Raw genomic sequence first — 24,767 nt, forward strand, 5'->3', positions numbered from 1 at the left:
GAAAGGACTAGAAGGAAATGCTAATAGAGATGAATTAGGCTGGGAGAAGGCACGTTTGGAGCATAAAGACCAGCATGGAGCTGTAGGGCTGAATGTCCCTGTGCTTACACAAAATACTTTGTAATACTTTGTCATTCTTCAATGCAAGTCTTTCTTATTGGGCGTGTTCTCACAATGTTGATTTGAGAAATAATTTAATGAAAGTAGCAATCACACATAGCTCAGCATTTAGTGGTTTGGCTAGACACAGAAACTACTGCACGGACATGTCTTACATCAGTGAGTGATTCACATTACTTTAGGAAGAATCAGGTTGGGTAGAGTAGTGTAGTTGTTATGATATTAGACTGTCAACCTAAAGGTCATAAATTCACATCTCACGATGGTAGGTTGTGACATTGAATTCAGTGAATTTCTGGAACCAGATCATGGAAGTTGCTAGATTGTTGTTTAAAACCCAGCTCTTATTCTACCAGCCCCTACTGCTCTGTGACTCTCCTGGTTCATCCTTGGGGAATGTAGGGATTGGCAATTAATGTTGCCTACAAATGAAAATCTTATAATGAGAAATGTATGAATGAATATGTATCATTTTAACCCAACTTGGTATAAGAACCAGTTTTTCTTCCATTGTTGTCATTGATATTGGTTGAAAAGGCTTCGATCGTAAATAGCAATATAATTTTGGGCAGAAAATGCTGGAAAAAGTCAGAGCTCTGAAGAAGGGTCATACGGACTCAAAACGTTAACTCTCTTTCTATCTCCACAGATGCTCCTAGACCTACTAAGTTTTTCCAGCATTTTCTGTTTTTGTTTCAGATTTCCAGCATCTGCAGTATTTTGCTTTTATTTTTTAATTTTGGGCAGCCTTTAGCGAGTTTGCAACCGGTACAAAGCCACAGCAGAAAACTGCCTGTAACCTGATGTTAAATTTGTGGTGTTGCTGAGAGAGGCCCCTATGGGGAGATTGATGCTCCTTACAAGACATGAGGGGGAGAGGATTTTATAGAGCCTGCAAGAGCAGGAAACATGATGTGACTGAATTAGGCAGGTTGTGAAATTTTGATTTCCTGATGGCGCTTTGAGATGCAGAGGTAACGTCAGCAGTGTGTTAGCAGCATGCTGGGTCTCATGCTGGCCTGTGGTCGGTTCGTACCTGTAGCTTGGACAGTAATTATTCTCTTACCTTATTTGGTTCTCCCCATCAACCACAACCCTACCGCCCCCCACACCCTCCTACCCCACACCCAGGACGCATTGGGAAGTGGAAGAGGGATCCAAGGGAGGACAGAGGATGGGGTAGGGGGCTTGGAGGAGTGGATGAGGGAAGGGCCTGCCATCCTGGCACTGATGTGGGGTTGGAGGGCTTGATCAAGACAGTCAGTATTGTCCAAATGTAGAGATAAAAACAAAAAACTACTGTGGATGCTGGAAATCCAAAACAAAAACAGAATTACCTGGAAAAACTCAGCAGGTCTGGCAGCATCGGCGGAGAAGAAAAGAGTTGACGTTTCGAGTCCTCATGACCCTTCAACAGAACTGAGTAATATTAGGAGAGGGGTGAAATATAAGCTGGTTTAAGGTGGGGGGTGGGGGGAGAGAAGGTGGTGGGGGGGGGGTGGTGTTTGTAGGGAGAAGCAAGCAGTGAAAGGAGCAGATAATCAAAAGATGTCACAGACAAAGGAACAAAGAGGTGTTAAAGGTGGTGATATTATCTAAACGAATGTGCTAATTAAGAATGGATGGCAGGACACACAAGGTACAGCTGTAGTGGGGGTGGGGTGGAAAGACTGACAGGGCATTAAAGGTATAGATTTCGAAATAATGGAAATAGGTGGGAAAAGAAAAATCTATATAAATTATTGAAAAAACAAAAGGGAGGGGGAAGAAATGGGAAGGGGGTGGGGATGGAGGAGGGAGTTCAAGATCTAAAGTTGTTGAATTCAATATTCAGTCCGGAAGGCTGTAAAGTGCCTAGTCAGAAGATGAGGTGCTATTCCTCCAGTTTGCGTTGGGCTTCACTGGAATAATGCAGCAAGCCAAGGACAGACATGTGGGCAAGAGAGCAGGGTGGAGTGTTAAAATGGCAAGCAACAGGGAGGTTTGGGTCTTTCGTGCGGACAGCAAGGGGTTTCCACAGTGTGAAACTGTGAGAGGAGAGCCGGGATTTTCGCAGACTAAAACAGCAAGAGGAGAGCAGGGATTTTCACAGTATAAAACAGCGAGAGGAGAGCAGGGATTTTCACAGTATAAAACAGCGAGAGGAGAGCAGGGATTTTCACAGTGTAAAACAGCGAGAGGAGAGCAGGGATTTGCACAGTTCAAAACATTGACAGGAGAGCCGGGAGTTTCACAGTGTAAAACAGCGACAGGTGCGTATGGATTTTCACAGTGTAAAACAGCGAGAGGAGAGCAGGGTTTTTCACAGTGTGAAACTATAAGAGCAGAGCCGGGATTTTCACAGTGTAAAACAGCAAGAGGAAAGCCTGGATTTTCACAGTGTAAAACAGTGAGAGTTGAGCAGGGATTTTCACAGAGTAAAACAGCGAGAGGAGAGCAGGGTTTTTCACAGTGTGAAACTGTGAGAGGAGAGCCGTGATTTTCACAGTGTTTAACAGCGAGAGGGGAGCCGGGATATTCACAGTGTAAATCAGCGAGAGGAGAGCCGGGATTTTCACAGTGTAAAACAGTGAGAGTTGAGCAGGGATTTTCACAGAGTAAAACAGCGAGAGGGGAGCAGGGATTTTCACAGTGTGAAGCTGTGAGAGGAGAGCCGTGATTTTCACAGTGTTTAACAGCGAGAGGGGAGCCGGGATATTCACAGTGTAAATCAGCGAGAGGAGAGCAGGGGTTTTCGCATTGTAAAACTGTGATAGGAGAGCCAGGATTTTCAGTCTAAAACAGCGAGAGGAGAGCCGGGGTTTTCACAATATAAAACAGCAAGAGGAGAGCAGGGAATTTTACAGTTTAAAACAGTGAGAGGAGAGCTGGATTTTCACCGTGTAAAACTGTGAGAGGAAAGCAGGGATTTTCAATGTTAAACAGTGAAAGGAGAGCAGGGATTTTCACAGTTTAAAACAGTGAGAGGTGAGCAGGGATTTTCACAGTTTAAAATAGTGAGAGGAGAGCAGGGATTTTCACAGTGTAAAACAGCAAGAGGAGAACCGGGATTTTCACAGAGTAAAACAGGGAGAGGAGAGCAGGGATTTTCACAGTTTAAAATAGTGAGAGGAGAGCAGGGATTTTCACAGTGTAAAACAGCGAGAGGAGAACCGGGATTTTCACAGAGTAAAACAGGGAGAGGAGAGCAGGGATTTTCACAGTGTAAAACAGCGAGAGGAGTGCAGGGATTTTCACAGTGCAGAACAGTGAGAGGAGAGCAAGGATTTTCACAGTGTAAAACTATGAGAGGGGAGCATGGATTTTCACAGTGTAAAACAGCGAGAGGGGAGCAGGGATTTTCACAGTGTAAAACTATGAGAGGGGAGCATGGATTTTCACAGTGTAAAACAGCGAGAGGAGAGCAGGGATTTTCACAGTATAGAACAGCGAGAGGAGAGCAGGGATTTTCACAGTATAAAACAGCGAGAGGAGAGCATGGATTTTCACAGTGTAAAACAGCGAGAGGAGAGCAGGGATTTTCACAGTATAAAACAGCGAGAGAGAAGCAGGGATTTTCACAGTGCAGAACAGCGAGAGGCGAGCAGGGATTTGCACAGTTGAAAACATCGACAGGAGAGCCGGGAGTTTCACAGTGTAAAACCGCGAGAGGAGTGCAGGGATTTTCACAGTGTAAAACCGCGAGAGGAGTGCAGGGATTTTCACAGTGTAAAACAGCGACAGGTATGTATGGATTTTCACAGTGTAAAAGAGTGAGAGGAGAGCCGGGAGTTTCACAGTGTAAAACAGTGAGAGTTGAGCAAGGATTTTCACAGAGTAAAACAGCGAGAGGTGTGTATGGATTTTAACGGTGTAAAACAACGCGAGGAGAACAGGGGTTTTCACAGTGTAAAACAGCAAGAGGTGTGTATGGATTTTCACAGTGTAAAACAGTGAGAGGAGAACAGGGGTTTTCACAGTGTAAAACAGCGAGAGGTGTGTATGGATTTTCACAGTGTAAAACAGTGAGAGGAGAACAGGGGTTTTCACAGTGTGAAACTATGAGAGCAGAGCCGGGATTTTCACAGTGTAAAACAGCAAGAGGAAAGCCTGGATTTTCACAGTGTAAAACAGTGAGAGTTGAGCAGGGATTTTCACAAAGTAAAACAGCGAGAGGGGAGCAGGGTTTTTCACAGTGTGAAACTGTGAGAGGAGAGCCGTGATTTTCACAGTGTTTAACAGCGAGAGGGGAGCCGGGATATTCACAGTGTAAATCAGCGAGAGGAGAGCAGGGGTTTTTGCATTGTAAAACTGTGATAGGAGAGCCGGGAATTTCAGTCTAAAACAGCGAGAGGAGAGCCGGTCTTTTCACAGTGTAAAACAGCGAGAGGAGAGCCAGGGTTTTCACAATGTAAAGCAGCGAGAGGAGAGCAGGGAATTTCACAGTTTAAAACAGTGAGAGGAGAGCTGGATTTTCACCGTGTAAAACTGTGAGAGGAGAGCAGGGATTTTCACTGTTAAACAGTGAAAGGAGAGCAGGGATTTTCACAGTTTAAAACAGTGAGAGGTGAGCAGGGATTTTCACAGTGCCAAACAGCGAGAGGAGAGCAGGGATTTTCAGAGCGTAAAACTGTGAGAGGAGAGCAGGAATTTTCACAGTGTAAAACAGCGAGAGGAGAGCAGGGATTTTCACAGTGTAAAAAAGCGAGAGGAGAGCAGAGATTTTCACAGTGTAAAACAGTGAGAGCAGAGCAGGGGTTTTCGCAGTATAAAAGTGAGAGAGGAGAGCAGGGATTTTTACAGTGTAAAACAGCAACAGGAGGGCAGGGATTTTCAGAGTGTAAAACTGTGAGAGGGGAGCAGGGATTTTCACAGTGTAAAACAGTGAGAGCAGAGCAGGGGTTTACGCAGTATAAAAGTGTGAGAGGAGGGCAGGGATTTTCAGAGTGTAAAACTGTGAGAGGAGAGCTGGGATTTTAACAGTGTAAAACAGCGAGAGGAGAGCTGGGATTTTAACAGTGTAAAAAAGCAAGAGGGGAGCAGGGATTTGCACAGTGTAAAACAGCGAGAGGAAAGCAGGGATTTTCACAGTTTAAAACAGTGAGAGGACAGCCAGGATTTTCACGGTGTTAAACAGTGAGAGGAGTGCAGGGATTTTCACAGTGTAAAACAGCGAGAGGAAAGCAGGGATTTCCACAGTGTAAAACAGTGAGAGGAAAGCAGGGATTTTCACAGTGTGAAACAACGAGAGGAAAGCAGGGATTTTCACAGTGTAAAACAACGAGAGGAAAGCAGGGATTTTCACAGTGTAAAACAGTGAGAGGAGAGCAGGGATTTTCACAGTGTAAAACAGCGAGAGGAAAGCAGGGATTTTCACAGTGTAAAACAGCGAGAGGAGAGCAGGGATTTTCACAGTATAAAACAGCGAGAGGAGAGCAGGGATTTTCACAGTTTTAAACAGCGAGAGGAGAGCAGGGATTTGCACAGTTGAAAACATCGACAGGAGAGCCGGGATTTTCACAGTGTAAAACAGCGACAGGTGCGTATGGATTTTCACAGTGTAAAACAGCGAGAGGAGAGCAGGGTTTTTCACAGTGTGAAACTATAAGAGCAGAGCCGGGATTTTCACAGTGTAAAACAGCAAGAGGAAAGCCTGGATTTTCACAGTGTAAAACAGTGAGAGTTGAGCAGGGATTTTCACAGAGTAAAACAGCGAGAGGAGAGCAGGGTTTTTCACAGTGTGAAACTGTGAGAGGAGAGCCGTGATTTTCACAGTGTTTAACAGCGAGAGGGGAGCCGGGATATTCACAGTGTAAATCAGCGAGAGGAGAGCCGGGATTTTCACAGTGTAAAACAGTGAGAGTTGAGCAGGGATTTTCACAGAGTAAAACAGCGAGAGGGGAGCAGGGATTTTCACAGTGTGAAGCTGTGAGAGGAGAGCCGTGATTTTCACAGTGTTTAACAGCGAGAGGGGAGCCGGGATATTCACAGTGTAAATCAGCGAGAGGAGAGCAGGGGTTTTCGCATTGTAAAACTGTGATAGGAGAGCCAGGATTTTCAGTCTAAAACAGCGAGAGGAGAGCCGGGGTTTTCACAATATAAAACAGCAAGAGGAGAGCAGGGAATTTTACAGTTTAAAACAGTGAGAGGAGAGCTGGATTTTCACCGTGTAAAACTGTGAGAGGAAAGCAGGGATTTTCAATGTTAAACAGTGAAAGGAGAGCAGGGATTTTCACAGTTTAAAACAGTGAGAGGTGAGCAGGGATTTTCACAGTTTAAAATAGTGAGAGGAGAGCAGGGATTTTCACAGTGTAAAACAGCAAGAGGAGAACCGGGATTTTCACAGAGTAAAACAGGGAGAGGAGAGCAGGGATTTTCACAGTTTAAAATAGTGAGAGGAGAGCAGGGATTTTCACAGTGTAAAACAGCGAGAGGAGAACCGGGATTTTCACAGAGTAAAACAGGGAGAGGAGAGCAGGGATTTTCACAGTGTAAAACAGCGAGAGGAGTGCAGGGATTTTCACAGTGCAGAACAGTGAGAGGAGAGCAAGGATTTTCACAGTGTAAAACTATGAGAGGGGAGCATGGATTTTCACAGTGTAAAACAGCGAGAGGGGAGCAGGGATTTTCACAGTGTAAAACTATGAGAGGGGAGCATGGATTTTCACAGTGTAAAACAGCGAGAGGAGAGCAGGGATTTTCACAGTATAGAACAGCGAGAGGAGAGCAGGGATTTTCACAGTATAAAACAGCGAGAGGAGAGCATGGATTTTCACAGTGTAAAACAGCGAGAGGAGAGCAGGGATTTTCACAGTATAAAACAGCGAGAGAGAAGCAGGGATTTTCACAGTGCAGAACAGCGAGAGGCGAGCAGGGATTTGCACAGTTGAAAACATCGACAGGAGAGCCGGGAGTTTCACAGTGTAAAACCGCGAGAGGAGTGCAGGGATTTTCACAGTGTAAAACCGCGAGAGGAGTGCAGGGATTTTCACAGTGTAAAACAGCGACAGGTATGTATGGATTTTCACAGTGTAAAAGAGTGAGAGGAGAGCCGGGAGTTTCACAGTGTAAAACAGTGAGAGTTGAGCAAGGATTTTCACAGAGTAAAACAGCGAGAGGTGTGTATGGATTTTAACGGTGTAAAACAACGCGAGGAGAACAGGGGTTTTCACAGTGTAAAACAGCGAGAGGTGTGTATGGATTTTCACAGTGTAAAACAGTGAGAGGAGAACAGGGGTTTTCACAGTGTAAAACAGCGAGAGGTGTGTATGGATTTTCACAGTGTAAAACAGTGAGAGGAGAACAGGGGTTTTCACAGTGTGAAACTATGAGAGCAGAGCCGGGATTTTCACAGTGTAAAACAGCAAGAGGAAAGCCTGGATTTTCACAGTGTAAAACAGTGAGAGTTGAGCAGGGATTTTCAAAGTGTAAAACAGCGAGAGGTGTGTATGGATTTTCACAGTGTAAAACAGTGAGAGGAGAACAGGGGTTTTCACAGTGTAAAACAGCGAGAGGTGTGTATGGATTTTCACAGTGTAAAACAGTGAGAGGAGAACAGGGGTTTTCACAGTGTAAAACAGCGAGAGGTGTGTATGGATTTTCACAGTGTAAAACAGTGAGAGGAGAACAGGGGTTTTCACAGTGTGAAACTATGAGAGCAGAGCCGGGATTTTCACAGTGTAAAACAGCAAGAGGAAAGTCTGGATTTTCACAGTGTAAAACAGTGAGAGTTGAGCAGGGATTTTCACAAAGTAAAACAGCGAGAGGGGAGCAGGGTTTTTCACAGTGTGAAACTGTGAGAGGAGAGCCGTGATTTTCACAGTGTTTAACAGCGAGAGGGGAGCCGGGATATTCACAGTGTAAATCAGCAAGAGGAGAGCAGGGGTTTTTGCATTGTAAAACTGTGATAGGAGAGCCGGGAATTTCAGTCTAAAACAGCGAGAGGAGAGCCGGTCTTTTCACAGTGTAAAACAGCGAGAGGAGAGCCAGGGTTTTCACAATGTAAAGCAGCGAGAGGAGAGCAGGGAATTTCACAGTTTAAAACAGTGAGAGGAGAGCTGGATTTTCACCGTGTAAAACTGTGAGAGGAGAGCAGGGATTTTCACTGTTAAACAGTGAAAGGAGAGCAGGGATTTTCACAGTTTAAAACAGTGAGAGGTGAGCAGGGATTTTCACAGTGCCAAACAGCGAGAGGAGAGCAGGGATTTTCAGAGCGTAAAACTGTGAGAGGAGAACCAAAATTTTCACAGTGTAAAACTGTGAGAGGAGAGCAAAGATTTTCACAGTGTAAAACAGTGAGAGCAGAGCAGGGGTTTTCGCAGAATAAAAGTGTGAGAGGAGGGCAGGGATTTTCAGAGTGTAAAACTGTGAGAGGAGAGCAGGGATTTTCACAGTGTGAAACAGCGAGAGGAGAGCAGGGATTTTCACAGTTTAAAACAGTGAGAGGACAGCCAGGATTTTCACGGTGTTAAACAGCGAGAGGAAAGCAGGGATTTTCACAGTGTAAAACAGCGAGAGGAAAGCAGGGATTTTCACAGTGTAAAACAACGAGAGGAAAGCAGGGATTTTCACAGTGTAAAACAACGAGAGGAAAGCAGGGATTTTCACAGTGTAAAACAGTGAGAGGAGAGCAGGGATTTTCACAGTGTAAAACAGCGAGAGGAAAGCAGGGATTTTCACAGTGTAAAACAGCGAGAGGAGAGCATGGATTTGCACATTTCAAAACAGCGAGAGGAGAGCATGGATTTTCACAGTTTTAAACAGTGAGGGGAGAGCCGGAATTTTCACAGTTTAAAATAGCGAGAGGAGAGCAGTGATGTTTGCAGTTTTATGCAGTGAGAAGAGGGCAGTGTTTTTCACAGTATTAAACAGTGAGAGGAGAACAGGGGTTTTCGCAGTGTAAAAGTGTGAGAGGAGAGCAGGGATTTTCACAGTGTTAAACAGTGAGAGGAGAGCCAGGATTTTCACAGTTTAAAACAGTGAGAGGACAGCCAGGATTTTCACGGTGTTAAACAGTGAGAGGAGTGCAGGGATTTTCACAGTGTAAAACAGCGAGAGGAAAGCAGGGATTTCCACAGTGTAAAACAGTGAGAGGAAAGCAGGGATTTTCACAGTGTGAAACAACGAGAGGAAAGCAGGGATTTTCACAGTGTAAAACAACGAGAGGAAAGCAGGGATTTTCACAGTGTAAAACAGTGAGAGGAGAGCAGGGATTTTCACAGTGTAAAACAGCGAGAGGAAAGCAGGGATTTTCACAGTGTAAAACAGCGAGAGGAGAGCAGGGATTTTCACAGTATAAAACAGCGAGAGGGGAGCAGGGATTTTCACAGTGTAAAACAGCGAGAGGAAAGCAGGGATTTTCACAGTGTAAAACAGCGAGAGGAGAGCAGGGATTTTCACAGTGCAAAACAGTGAGAGGAGAGCAGGGGTTTTCGCAGTATAAAAGTGTGAGAGGAGAGCTGGGATTTTGAAAGTGTAAAACAGCAATAGGAGGGCAGGAATTTTGAAAGTGTAAAACAGCGAGAGGAGAGCAGGGATTTGCACAGTTTAAAACAGTGAGAGGGAAGCTGGGATTTTCACAGTGTAAAACTATGAGAGGTGATCAGGGATTTTCACAGTGTAAAACAGCAAGAAGTGACGCGGGATTTTCACAGCGTAAATCGGCGAGTGTAGTGCCTGGGATTTGCACTGTCTAAAACACCGAGACGAGAGCAGGGGTTTTCACAGTGTAAAACTATGAGAGGGGAGCATGGATTTTCAGAGTGTATAAAAATGAGAGGAGAGCAGGGATTTTCACAGTTCAAAGCAGTGACAGGAGGGCAGGGATTCTCACTTTGTAAAACAGCGAGAGGAGAGCAGGGATTTTCACAGTTTAAAACAGCGAGAGAAGAGCTGAGATTTTAACAGTATAAAAGAGCAAGAGGAGAGCAGGAATTTTCACAGTTTTAAACAGTGAGAGGAGAGCCGGAATGTTCACAGTTTAAAACAGCGAGAGGAGGGCAGGGATTTTCGCAGTTTAATGCAGTGAGAGGAGAGCAGTTTTTTTCACAGTGTAAAACAGCGAGAGGAGAACAGGGGTTTTCGCAGTATCAAGGTATGAGAGGAGAGCAGGGATTTTCACAGTGTAAAACAGCGAGAGGAGAGCAGGGATTTGCACAGCACTAAACTGTGAGAGGAGAGCAGGGATTTTCACAGTGTAAAACAGTGAGAGGGAATCGCGGATTCTCAGAGTTTAACACAGCGAGAGGAGAGCCAGAATTTTCACAGTGTGAAACTGTGAGAGGAGAGCAGGGATTTTCACAGTGTAAAACAGCGAGAGGAGAGCAGGAATTTTCACAGTGTAAAACAGCGAGAGGAGAGCAGGGATTTTCACAGTGTAAAAAAGCGAGAGGAGAGCAGAGATTTTCACAGTGTAAAACAGTGAGAGCAGAGCAGGGGTTTTCGCAGTATAAAAGTGAGAGAGGAGAGCAGGGATTTTTACAGTGTAAAACAGCAACAGGAGGGCAGGGATTTTCAGAGTGTAAAACTGTGAGAGGGGAGCAGGGATTTTCACAGTGTAAAACAGTGAGAGCAGAGCAGGGGTTTACGCAGTATAAAAGTGTGAGAGGAGGGCAGGGATTTTCAGAGTGTAAAACTGTGAGAGGAGAGCTGGGATTTTAACAGTGTAAAACAGCGAGAGGAGAGCTGGGATTTTAACAGTGTAAAAAAGCAAGAGGGGAGCAGGGATTTGCACAGTGTAAAACAGCGAGAGGAAAGCAGGGATTTTCACAGTGTAAAACAATGAGAGGAAAGCAGGGATTTTCACAGTGCGAAACAGTGAGAGGAGAGCAGGGGTTTTCACAGTGCAAAACAGCAAGAGGAGAGCAGGGATTTTCACAGTGTAAAACAGCGAGAGGAGAGCAAGGATTTTCACAGTGTAAAACTATGAGAGGTGATCATGGATTTTCACAGTGTAAACAAGCGAGAGGAGAGCAGGGATTTTCACAGTGTAAAACAGCGAGAGGAGAGCAAGGGTTTTCACAGTGTAAAACTATGAGAGGTGATCATGGATTTTCACAGTGTAAACAAGCAAGAGGAGAGCTGGAATTTTCACAGTGTGAAACAGTGAGAGGGAATCGCGGATTCTCAGAGTTTAACACAGCGAGAGGAGAGCCAGAATTTTCACAGTGTAAAACTGTGAGAGGAGAGCGGGGATTTTCACAGTGTAAAACTGTGAGAGGAGAGCAAAGATTTTCACAGTGTAAAACAGTGAGAGCAGAGCAGGGGTTTTCGCAGAATAAAAGTGTGAGAGGAGGGCAGGGATTTTCAGAGTGTAAAACTGTGAGAGGAGAGCAGGGATTTTCACAGTGTGAAACAGCGAGAGGAGAGCAGGGATTTTCACAGTTTAAAACAGTGAGAGGACAGCCAGGATTTTCACGGTGTTAAACAGCGAGAGGAAAGCAGGGATTTTCACAGTGTAAAACAGCGAGAGGAAAGCAGGGATTTTCACAGTGTAAAACAACGAGAGGAAAGCAGGGATTTTCACAGTGTAAAACAACGAGAGGAAAGCAGGGATTTTCACAGTGTAAAACAGTGAGAGGAGAGCATGGATTTGCACATTTCAAAACAGCGAGAGGAGAGCATGGATTTTCACAGTTTTAAACAGTGAGGGGAGAGCCGGAATTTTCACAGTTTAAAATAGCGAGAGGAGAGCAGTGATGTTTGCAGTTTTATGCAGTGAGAAGAGGGCAGTGTTTTTCACAGTATTAAACAGTGAGAGGAGAACAGGGGTTTTCGCAGTGTAAAAGTGTGAGAGGAGAGCAGGGATTTTCACAGTGTTAAACAGTGAGAGGAGAGCCAGGATTTTCACAGTGTTAAACAGTGAGAGGAGAGCCAGGATTTTCACAGTGTTAAACAGTGAGAGGAGAGCCAGGATTTTCACAGTGTAAAACAGCGAGAGGAGAGCCAGGATTTTCACAGTGTAAAACAGTGAGAGGAGAGCCAGGATTTTCACAGTGTTAAACAGTGAGAGGAGAGCAGGGATTTTCACAGTGTAAAACAGCGAGAGGAAAGCAGGGATTTTCACAGTGTAAAACAGCGAGAGGAGAGCAGGGATTTTCACAGTGTAAAACAACGAGAGGAAAGCAGGGATTTTCACAGTGCAAAACAGCGAGAGGAGAGCAGGGGTTTTCACAGTGTAAAACAACGAGAGGAAAGCAGGGATTTGCACATTTCAAAACAGCGAGAGGAGAGCAGGGGTTTTCACAGCGTAAAACAGCCAGAGGAAACACGGGATTTTCACAGTGTAAAACAGCGAGAGGAGAGCACGGGTTTTCACAGTGTAAAAAAGCCAGAGGAGAGCAGGGATTTGCACAGTTCAAAGCAGTGATAGGAGAGCCGGGATTTTCACAGTATAAAACAGGGAGAGGAGAGCGGGGATTTTCACAGTATAAAACAGGGAGAGGAGAGCAGGGATTTTCACAGTATAAAACAGGGAGAGAAGAGCAGGGATTTTCAGAGTGTAAAACAGCGAGAGGGGAGCAGGATTTTTTACAGTGTGAACCTGTGAGAGGAGAGCCTGGCTTTTCACACTGTATAACAGCGAGAGGGGAGCTGGGATTTTCACAGTGCAAAACAGCGAGAGCAGAGCAGGGGTTTTCGCAGTGTAAAACTGTGAGACGAGAGCCTGGATTTTCACAGTGTAAAACAGCGAGAGGGGAGCAGGGTTTTCACAGTATAAAACTATGAGAGGGGAGCATGGATTTTCACAGTGTAAAAAAGCGAGAAGAGAGCCGTGAGTTTCACAGTGTAAAACAGCAAGAGGAGAGCAGGGATATTCACAGTGTAAAACAGCGAGAGGGGAGCAGGGTTTTCACAGTGTAAAACAGCGAGAGGAGAGCAGGGATATTCACAGTGTAAAACAGTGAGAGGAGAGCAGGGATATTCACAGTGTAAAACAGCGAGAGGAGAGCAGGGATTTTCGGCAGAAACCATCTCCTTTTGAGTTATATTTCGGAATGTGGACATGGTCTGAGTTGAAAGAAAGCAGATTCTGGGCAAAAGGCAAGCTTGTTTTCTTCCTTTCTAAAAATACACAAGAAAATGGGTTAAAAATCCACCTTCAAGCCTGATCTGTGTGTTCTTTTTCTGGTGTGCTAGTGTCTGCTGTGAGGGTTACAGCAGGAGAACATTAACTAGGCAACCCTGCAACTTGCAGATAAATGTCTCTATATCTCTCTATCTCTCTTGCTGGAGGGATGTCAGGAAAGCCACAGTCAAAAAGGAAATAGGACAGCTCCTTCAGCTAACCTGCAGCACCAAGTGTCTTCAAACCAACTGCTCAACTGCAAAAGTCAGCTCTACCGGGATCATCCAACTTAACGGCTGCAACGTTTCAGCAACTACTCCTCATGGACAAGCCAAAGACTGATTTGTTTTATTAACAGGGAGGCAGTGGCGTAGTGGTATTGTCGCTGGACTGGTAGTCCTTACTAACACCTGGGGGCTTGTGGCAAAATTGGGAGAGCTGTCTCACAGACTAGTCAAACAACATGTACTCTGGGTGGGGGACTTCAATGTCCATCACCAAGAGTGGCACAGTAGCACCACCACAGACCAAACAGGCCGAGTCCTAAAGGACACAGCTGCTAGATTGGGTCTGTCACAAGCGGTGAGGGAACCAACAAGAGGGAAAAACATACTTGACTTCATCCTCACCAACCTGTCTGCCGCAGATGCATCTGTCCATCTACCAACAGTGTCGGTAGGAGTGACCACCGCACAGTCCTTGTGGAGACAAAGTGCCGTCTGCACATTAAGAATACACTCCACTGTGTTGTGTGGCCCTACTGCCATGCTAAATTCCAAACAGATCTAGCAACTCAAGGCTGGCAACCATGAGGCGCTTTGGGCCATCAGCAGCAGCAGAATTGTATACAAACAAACACCTCATGGCCCGGCATTGCGACCCAACCAGGGGATCAACCCTGGTTCAATGAAGAGTGCAGGAGGACATGCCAGGAGCAGCACCAGGCATGCCTTAAAATGAGGTGTCAACCTGGTAAAGCTACAACACAAGCAGCAAGTGATAGACAGAGCTAAGCAATTCCACAGACAACAGATCAGATCTAAGCTCTGCAGTCCTGCCACAACCAGCTGTGAATGGTGGTGGACAATTAAACAACTCATTGGAGGAGGAGGCTCCACAAGTACCCCAAACCTCAAAGGTCGGGGAGCTCAGCATGTCAGTGCAAAAGATTAGGCTGAAGCATTTGCTACAATGTTCAGCCAGAAGTGCAGAGTGGATGATCCATCTCGGCCTCCTCCAGAAGTCCCCAGCATCACAGATGCCAGTCTACAACCAATTTGATTCACTCCAAGTAATATCAAGAAACGGCTGAAGGCATTGGATACTGCAAAGGCTATGGGCCCTGACAATATTCTGGCAATAGTACTGAAGAACTGTGCTCCAGAACTTGCCGTGCCCCTGGCCAAGCTGTTCTAGTACAGCTACAACACTGGCGTCTATCGGTTATGTGGCAAATTTCCCAGGTATGTCCTGTACACAAAAAGCGAGACAAATCCAACCTGGCCAATTATGCCCCATCAGTCTACTCTCGATCATTAGTAAAGTAATGGGAGGGATCATCAACAGTGCTATCAAGCAGCACTTGCTTAGCAATAACCTGCTCACTGACGCTCAGTTTGAGTTTTGCCAGGGCCACTCAGCTCCTGGCCTCATTACAGCCTTTGTTCAAACATGGACAAAAGAGCTGAAATCCAGAGGTGAGGTGAGAGTGACTGCCCTTGACATCAAGTTTGACCGAGTGTAGCATCAAAGAGCCCTAGCAAAACTGGAGTCAATGAGAATCGGGGAAAACTCTTCCACTGGTTAGAGTCATACTTAGCAAAAAGATTGTTGTGATTATTGAAGGTCAGTCACCTCAGCTCCAGGACATCACTGCAGGAATTCCTCAGGGTAATGTCCTAGGCCCAACCATCTTCAGCTGCTTCATCAATGACCTTCCTTCCATCATAAGGTAAGAAGCCCATGGTGTTAGAGGCAAGGTACTAGCATGGATAGAAGATTGGCTGTCTGGCAGGAGGCAGAGACTGGGTATAAGGGGGTCCTCCTCAGGATGGCGGCCGGTGACTAGTGGAGTTCCGCAGGGGTCAGTGTTGGGACCACAACTTTTCACTTTATACATTAATGATCTAGATGAAGGAACTGAGGGCATTCTGGCTAAGTTTGCAGATGATACAAAGATAGGTGGAGGGACAGGTAGTATTGAGAGAGGCTGCAGAAGGATTTAGACAAGTTAGGAGAATGGGCAAAGAAGTGGCAGATGGAATACAACGTGGGCAAGTGTGAGGTCATGCACTTTGGTAGGAAGAATAGACTATTTTCTAAATGGGGAGAGAATTCAAAAATCTGGAGTGCAAAGGGACTTGGGAGTCCTAGTCCAGGAATTTCTTAAGGTTAACTTGCAGCTTGAGTCAGTAGTTAGGAAGGCAAATGCAATGTCGGCATTTATTTCGAGAGGACTAGAATATAAAAGCAGAGATGTGCTGCTGAGGCTTTATAAGGCTCTGGTCAGATCACATTTAGAATATTGTGAGCAATCAGGAATGATGTGCTGGCCCTAGAGAGGGTCCAGAGGAGGTTCACGAGAATGATCCCAGGAATGAAAGGCTTAACATATGAGGAACATTTGAGGACTCTGGGTCTATACTCGATGGAGTTTAGAAGGATGAGGGGGGATCTGATTGAAACTTACAGAATACTGAAAGGCCTGGATAGAGTGGACATGGGGAAGATGTTTCCATTAGTAGGAGAGACTAGGACCCGAGGGCACAACCTCAGAGTAAAGGGAAGACCTTTTAGAACAGAGATGAGGAGAAACTTCTTTAGCCAGACAGTGGTGAATCTATGGAATTCATTGCCACAGAAGGCTGTGGAGGTCAGGTCATTGAGTGTATTTAAGACCGAGATAGATAGGTTCTTGATTGATAAGGGGATCAAAGGTTATGGGGAGAAGGCAGGAGAATGGGGTTGAGGAACTTATCAGCCATGATTGAATGGCGGAGCAGACTCAATGGGCCGAATGGCCTAATTTCTGCTCCTATGTCTTATGGTCTTATTGTCTTATGTTCGCTAATGATTGCACAATGTTCAGCGCCATTCACAACTGCTCAGGTGCTATAGCAGTCCATGTCCAAATGCAGCAAGACCTGGATAATATCCAGGCTTGGGCTGACAAGTGGCTAGTAACATTCGCGCCACACAAATGCCAGGCAATGACCATCTCCAACAAGAGAGAATCTAACCATCGCTCCTTGACATTCCATTATTGAATCCCCCACGATCAACATCCTGGGGGCTACCATTGACCAGAAACTGGACTGGACTAGCCATATAAATTCTGTGGCTACAAGAGCAGGTCAGAGGCTAGGAACCCTACAGTGAATAACTCACCTCCTGACTCCCAAAGCCTGTCCACAACCTATAAGGCTGGAGTGTGATGGAATACCCTCCACTTGCCTGGATGAGTGCAGCTCCAGCAACACTCAAGAAACTTGACACCATCCCAGGACAAAGCAGCCTGCTTGATTGGCACCCCATCCACAAATATTCATTTTTTGCACCACTGGCACACAGTAGCAGCAGTGTGTATCATCTACAAGATGCACAAGTAACATGCCAAGGCTCCCTGGACAACACCTTCCAAACGCACGACCACTACCATCTAGAAGGACAATGGCAGCAGATACATGGGAACACTAGCACCTGGAAGTTCCCCTCCAAACCATTCACCATCCTGACATGGAAATATATCACTGTTCCTTCATTGTCGCTGAGTCAAAATCCTGGAACTCCCTTCCCAACAGCACTGTAGGTGTATTTACACTGCATGGATTGCACTGGTTCAAGAAGGCAGCTCACCACCACCTTCTCAAGGGCAGTTATGGATGGGCAAAAAATGCTGCCCTAGCCAGCGAAGCCCACATCCCTTGAATGAATAAAGAAAATCTTTTTAACTTTTATTTTTGGGCTCAACTTCTCATTTCTGATATGTGTCTTCTGTTTATATTATTTTTTCTGGGTTTTTAGTAACCAATAAACTTACTCTTTCTTTAACTCAAGGAAGCCTATCTCCTCCTAAAACATAAATACATTTGAACTGGGACAAGGTATCCACGAGGGAAGGGATCCTTTTTAAATCAACCTTATTGTGACCAACCGAGGGTGTTGAGTAAAGAATGGGAGCCAGCTCATAGCAAATTGGGGGGATCTCACCTGGGGACTGGCCGTAATAAATTGGGTGCTCGGTGCTGGAATAGTTCCCACAGACAAAACAAAATAATTAGAGTAGGGAAAGCAAATTGTTCCTTTGAAACCAATTTTTTAAATTGCAAAAAGGATTTCTTGAGTCTATACTAAGAAATATCCACATTTGATGCCAGTGCTTTTCGAGGAGAATTAGGGGAAGTTACTTTTGAGGATTTAAAAGTTCTGTCCCTCGAACAGTTAAAAGAGCTAGCGAGGCACTTAGGTTTAGAATTTCACCTGAAAGCCAGAAAAACTTAAGTTTTAAAAGGGGTGGCCAACAAGGGGTGGTCTACAGGTGGAAATTGAGGAGGATGAAATGGATAGAGTGGCAGTAGAGAGATTAAAATTGGAGCAGCTGAAATTAGAGTTTCAGGAAAGAGGAAAGGAAAGGGGAGGAGAAAGAGGGAAAGAGAGAAGCCAGGAAAGAGCATGGAGAGAAGAGAGAGAATTTCAGGACAGAGAGGGAAAGTGAGTTTAAACTAAAATAACTTGAGCTGATGGGCAGGAATCCTACTGTGTCCCTTGAAGACCCCACTAGCTCAGACTTAAGGGCTGAGGCAAACTAGTTTGTTCATTTTATCCCAAAGTTTGATGAAGCAGAGGTGGAAGTCTTCTTTATCTCTTTTGAGTGGTTAGTACAGTGGTTAAAGTGGCCAGTTCAACATCGGTCCCTATTACTAGAGTAAGTTTTCCAGGAAAAGCTCTCGAGGTTTACTCTCTCTTGCCTGAGGAAAGTGCCATTGATTATGAGGCTGCAAAAAGGGCTATTTTAAGTGCGTACCAGTTAGTGCCGGAGGCGTACCATCAGAAATTCCGTACCCTTAGGAAACGGCCTGATCAGATGTACCTGGAACTTGAAAGGCTTAAGCAACTTGCTTTTGACCAGTGGGTGCATGCACTTAAAACAGAAGCCACTTACGAAAACCTCTGTGAAATAATTCTCCTTGAGGAGTTTAAAAGCTCCATACCCTTCCCAATAAGAATACACCTAGGGGAACAGAGGGTAAGAAGAGCCAGGCAGGCAGCCACACTGGCAGATGATTATGTGCTGATCCACAAACCCTTGTCCCAGAAGAGACCCTCCCCTAGTCACCTCCAACCAACTGGGAGGATAGAGGTGGAGAGAGTGATAGGAAACTGAGCACCCATTGGAGAGAAGGAAATGCCGTAGGTCATTCTCAGGACAGAAAGAGTGGTGCTGAAACTAAAAGTAAGGCCAAGAAGCTTGTGTGTTTTAACTGCTGAAAGGTTGCGCACCTCCGGGCCAAATGCTGGGGGTTACGGGATTCACCAGGGCACATGCACCCTGTGCGGAGAATGGGAGTCAGAGAGCATAGCAGACCAGGCTATGGCTCTGACTGTGGCTGCGAATCCCTGTAGATGCATTTCTGAGTGCGCGGATGAGGTTAAACAAATCTTTGAGAGTTACAAGGATTTTGTATCTGAAGAAAGGATGGCCACATTTCTCCAGGGTTTTCTTCTGTTCCCCACCAGGGACTCACCCAAGCTTTACTTCATTTGAATTAATTTATGAGCACCAAGTGTGAGGGCCTCTGAACCTAATCAATGAGAGGTTGTTAGAATAGAAGGAGGAAGTCTCCATGTTAGACTACGTAACTGTGTTCCGGGAGAGACTCATGAGAGCCTGTGATGTGGCCTAAGAACACTTGAAAATCTCCTAGACAGCTATGAAAAACATGCCAGAGCCTGAGCCTTTCAGCCAGGAGACTCTATGTTAGTGCTCCTACTAGCAGGTTCCTACAGGTGAACCCTTAAAAGCCCGGTTCAGTGGCCCATACAGAGTAGCAAAGAAGCTCAAAATAAGCTATCTAACTGAGACCCCAGATCGGAGGGGTGGGGGAAGCTTCATTGCAGGTACAGAGCGAACTAATCAATGCTCCTCTATACTTTCAGGAGAAGACATCTCATAACAATATTGAGAGGTCGCGGATGGCAGGGGACCCCCACACCTCCTAATCCTCATGCGCTATGAGCAGGAAGCATTGGAGGCTGTGTCATGTCAATATGATAAAGCAATATCACAGCTGAGAAGGGGACAAGCAGCTAATGGTCTGTCCTATTGTCTTCAACCTAGAAGATGAAGGTAGCAGTGGGGAGGAATTGGAGGGAGGCACAGGTGAGGCCCACATTGAACCCCCTACTACCTGGCTGACCAACACAGGTACTAGCGAACTTAGACTCCTTATTCACCCACTTAAGTGCAGAACAGCGAGCAGACTGGACGAGGCTGCTCACTGCATTTAAAGGCTTATGCAGAGCCAGGCTGCACCTCACTAGCTCTACATGATGTGGATGTGGGAGAGGCCCCTGCCAGAAGGCAAGATCCCTATCGTCTAGGCCCAGAAAAGCTGGCCCAGGTCCAGGTTAACTACATGCTGGAGCACTAACTAATTAGAGCCTAGCAGCAGTAGCTGGAGCTCCCCAGTTGTGCTCCTGCCCAAGCCGGACAGCTCCACAAGGTTCTGCATTGACTACCAAAACGTTAATGCAGTGACCAGGGCCAACTTCTACCCGATACTCCAACTGGAAGACTGCATAGATAGGGTGGGTAAAGCAACCTACGTTACAAAGATAGATTTACTCAAGGGATACTGGGAGGTTCCCTTGACTGCCCGCGTGAAGCAAATCTCCGCGTTCTTAACTCCTGATGGGTTTGACCAGTGTCGAGACATGTCCTTTAGACTCCTAAATGCCCCAGCCACCTGGGCCACCTCCTGGTGTACAGTGACACCTGGAAAACTCACTTAGAGCAACTGGAAGCTCTCTTCCAGAAAGTACAGTCACCTGACCTAGCAAGTTCGCTAAGGCTCATGTGACCTATCTAGGACACGTAGTGGGTCAAGAACAAGTACTTCCCAGGACTGAAAAGGTACAGGCAGTAGCACAGTTCCCCATTCCCACAACGAAATGAGAAATCATGTGATCATTGGGAATGTCTGGGTTCTATCGCAAGTTCGTCCCAAGCTTCAGCACAGTAGCCGCTGCACTGGCAGACCAACTATAGAAAAAAAACAAAGGTAGTGTTGGACGGAGAAATGCCAGACAGCTTTCGAAAGGCTGTAAGCTATTTTAATAGGTGAACCTGTGCTTGCAGCTCTGAACTTTGACCAAGAATTTAAAGTAGTCATTGATGCAAGTGCTATTGGGGTCAGGGCTGTCCTCCTCCAGGAAGACGAATCAGGAATAGAGAGGCCAATCGGGTACTTCTCCAAAACACTAAACAAGCATCAGAAATGGTACTCCACAGTGGAGTTTATTACTGGCTCTCAAACACTTTGAGATAAATGTCTGAAATGAATACAGAGAGACCCCAATCTTTACTGATCACAACCCATTAACCTTTGTGGAAAAGTTTATGACACAGAATGCCGGGTTATTCCATTGGTGTTTGTTTCACCCACATTGCCAGGAAATCAAATGTGATTGCGCATGCCCTGTCCAGAGCTTAAACAGACCCGGTTAGAACTGAAGAGATAATATTGACCAAGGCTAGGAGAATGAAGGTGTGTGTGAGTGTGTTTGTTGTTTTATAATTTTTTTCCCACTTTGTAATGAAATGAGAATGAATTTCCTTTCATTTGTTGTGTGGGGGAAGTGTCACAACTGCAGATCATAGCCCCGAATTACTTATGGGCATATTGAACTTTTTAAAGGAAGATATGTATTTTTTAAAAAGACATACAAGCAAAAGCTGGCTGAGGATGTAAAGCAACCACTTTCTGGAAAATTCATGTATCAATTATACTTGACCAACTATTCCAAAGAAAACATGGAATGTCACACCGAAAAAGGTGTCAAGGCCTACTTCAGACTGAGACACTTGAAAGGAAGGGATGCAATGCTGATCTTTAATCTCCTGTGGCTGCTGAGCGAATGGAGACTGATTACCACATCTCAGCAGAAACCATCTCCTGTTGAGTGATATCTCAGAATGTGGAAATGGTCTGAGTTGAAAGAAGGCAGATTCTGGGCAAAAGGCAGGTTTTTTCTTCCCTTCCAGGAATACACAAGAAAATGGGTTAAAAAGCCAGCTTCAAACCTGATCTGTGTGGTTTTGTTCTGCTGTGCTGTGAGGGTCACAGCAGAAGGACATCAACTAGGCAGCCCTGCAGCTTGCAGGTAAAAGTCTCTATGTTTCTCTCTCTTGCTGGAGGGATGTCAGAAAAGCCACTGTTAAAAAGGAAACAGAACAGCTCCTTCAGCTAAAACAAAAATAAAAATGCCTGGAAAAACTCAGCAGGTCTGGCAGCATCTGCGGGGAGGAACACAGTTAATCATCCAACTTAATGGCCACAACGTTTCACCATTTACTCCTCACAGACAAGCCAAAGACTGATTTGTATACAAAAACAGCAAATGCTGGAAAAACTCAGCAGGTCTAGCAGCATCTGTGGAGAGAGTTAATGTTTCGAGTCCCATATGACTCTTCTTCAGAGGGTTATACGGACTCAAAATGTTAACTCTGTTTCTCTCTCCATAGATGCTGCTTGACCTGCTGAGCTTTTCTGTTTTTGTTACAGATTTCCAGCATCCACAGTATTTTGCTTTTATCTTACTGATTTGTATATCTTTTTTAACTTTTATTTTTGGACTCAAGTTCTCATTTCTGATCTGTGTGCATGTGTCTTGTGTTTTTATTACTTTGTCTCTGGTTTTTAGTAACTAATAAACTTACTCTTTCTTTTGCTCAAGGAAGCCTGGTTAAATTGGCTCCTTCTAAAACATAAATACATTTGGACTAGGAAAAGGTATCCACAGGGGAAGGGATCCCTTTAAAATTAACCTTGTTGTGACCAACCAAGGGGGTTGAATAAAGAAGGGGAGCCAGCTCATTCCTCCTCACCTGGGAGCATGACAAAATTGGGGGCCTGTTCAAGAAGTTAATAATTTGGGGTATCTTGCCTGAGATCGTAACAAATTGGGGGACTTCACCCGGGGACTGTTCGTAACACAAGCAGGCAGGCTCCCCCTACTTAACCAGATAAGGAGCTGGGATAGGCTCACATTGAAATTCCATGGCCTGCTCCTCACTCCCCCCACGCCCTCCACAAGATTTACCCCTCCTAATCATCTTAAACACAAATAGATCACCTCTTAATCTTCTATATTCAAGGGAATACAAGCCTATTCTATGCAACCTACCTTCATCATTTAACCCTTTTAGCTCTGGTATCATTCTAAATCTACATTGCACCTCATCCAAGATCATTATAGCCTTTCTGAAGTGGAATGCCCAGAACTGAACCCAATATGGTCTGACCAAGGCTCTGTACAATTCATATTCTCCCTATTTCTATACATTATGCTTTACTTATTCTGAATGGGTGCAGTTACATTTCAGGGAATACTTTATGCTGGGTGGCTCCCCTCATCACTGCATTGACTAATTGGTTAATTTGGATTTTATATGAATCTCAATGTCAAGTCATAAGCGCAAACTTAAAACTGGTGTGTTTTTCATTTTTTCAATTTTTACTTCCAGGAGAGATGGTGGAAGCAGCTGCATTGGACCTTTCAGAAACTACCGTTCTTGCAACATTCAGGTACAGTGAAATGTTCCTGTACATATTGGACAGAAGCAGAGTGCAAATGGGTTCGGCTGATCGGCTGGTATATCTGCAGGCCAGGAAGATGGTGCTTAGACTGGTTGGCTGTGTGGACTGGGCTGATCTTGAGTTTCAGTAAGGATGCTGCAATTAACTGCAGTGTCTCATTAATGGAGGCGGGATATGGAAATTATCCAGGGTTCCTGCTTCTGTTTGCTATCGAATAAGTTCAGTGGAAATACATGTGTGGGTTAAGAACAGGATGGGATTTGACTATGAACATTCCCATATTGGAATGTTGAAAAAGTTCAGCAACATCTGGGCAAACAATGCAAGAGTGTTAATTTCTTGGGTGTGATCGCTCTTCGAGCTGTATCCCAACATCGCTCCCAAAAGAGGAAAAGGGTGGGGGGAAATCTAACTTCTGATAGAAATCACCTTTTCAATCAGAGTTTCAACATTAGTCCTCTGATTTGAGAAGTGTTGCATTCACTATTTATATGTAGAGATGAGCCTGAGACAAGTCCCCTGTGCTGATGTACATTTGCAGATGGTGGAGGCCAGCAGCTCATCTGTACACAGCAGCACCCTCAGGGAGGTGGTGGCTGCTGCCTGTACAACACCAACCTGAGACTCGAGTGGAGGAGGGACTGAGGCCAGAGGTAAGTGATGGAGGGAGAGGGTTCATAGGGAAGAGGTAGAGAGCAGGGTCAGCAGCAAGGGTAGAGTGGTGACTCTCAGCTGGCCAACCTCCTGCCCCACTTCCCGATGCCAGGTCCCTTGATCAGATACTGAGTGCCTTTGAATGAATGGGCATGCCCCTGGGAGCCTGCAAGCAAACCGGCCAGGATTAGCTTGTCAACACCTTCAACACCTCTTTGTCCTTTTGTCTATGACATCTTTTGACTATCTCCACCTCTCACTGGCCCTCTATCCAGCTCTACCTGTCCCCACCCCCACCCCCTTAAACCAGCTTATTTTTCACCTCTTTTCTATTTTTCCTTAGTTCTGATGAAGAGTCATATGGACTCGAAACATTAACTGTATTCCTCTCCGCAGATGCTGTCAGACCTGCTGAGTTTTTCCAGGTATTTTTATTTTTGTTTTAGCTTGTCATGTTCCCCACATAGCAAGCCCCATACCCGCTTCTAGATTCATACCAGCAGTGGTGCGATGAGGCCCTTAAGAGGTCACTAAGGGCCTCAATTGATAGCAGGGTGGGAAGGCCATCCATGGGACTTCCTGCTATGGATTTAATTGGGGTAGAGGCAGGAAGGTAGTGGGAATCCCCATCTGCAACCCTCCTGCTTAATGAAATGCCCCCGTCACTAAATTGGCCGTGGTAGAGGGTACAAGATTCCATCCTATAGCTCTAATGTATCCTTATGTGCTTTGCTGTCACATTTAGTCTGATAATGCTCCTGGGAAGTGCCTTGGATTTTCTTACTATATTCGAGGCGTTATGTAAATGCAAATTGTTGTATAGTATATAAAGGACAAGCGACAGGGGATCAAGAGCAGTAATTATTCAAAACTTAGACAACAAGTCAATTAAAGGTTTGTTATCATATTAATGAAATGGTCTGAACTCCCTTCATACCTTGTCAACTTCACCGAACATTGGAACGGGAGACCATTCAGCCCCTCAAGCCTGTTCCACTATTCAATTGGATCATGGCTGACCTATGACTTGACTCCATCTAAGGTTGATAGCACTCTCGTCTCTAAGTCAGAAGGTTGTGGGTCCAAGTGCCAATCCAGGACTTGAGCAGAAAAATCTATCTGACACTTCA

The 24,767-nt window shown here is 45.2% G+C and overlaps 1 protein-coding gene across 1 annotated transcript in view; it reads left to right on the forward strand.

The window, feature by feature from the left end:
* LOC144674543 (papilin-like) overlaps positions 1–24,767 on the forward strand; it is a 163,118-nt gene that overhangs the window by 70,981 nt on the left and 67,370 nt on the right. The window contains exon 3 of the mRNA XM_078535844.1: positions 22,911–22,971. Within this exon, the coding sequence (XP_078391970.1) occupies positions 22,911–22,971 (61 nt within the window). The remainder of the gene's footprint in view (positions 1–22,910; positions 22,972–24,767) is intronic.

This window comes from Cetorhinus maximus, unplaced genomic scaffold, assembly GCF_964194155.1.
Source record: "Cetorhinus maximus unplaced genomic scaffold, sCetMax3.hap1.1 HAP1_SCAFFOLD_694, whole genome shotgun sequence".
Taxonomy (NCBI): Eukaryota; Metazoa; Chordata; class Chondrichthyes; order Lamniformes; family Cetorhinidae; genus Cetorhinus; species Cetorhinus maximus.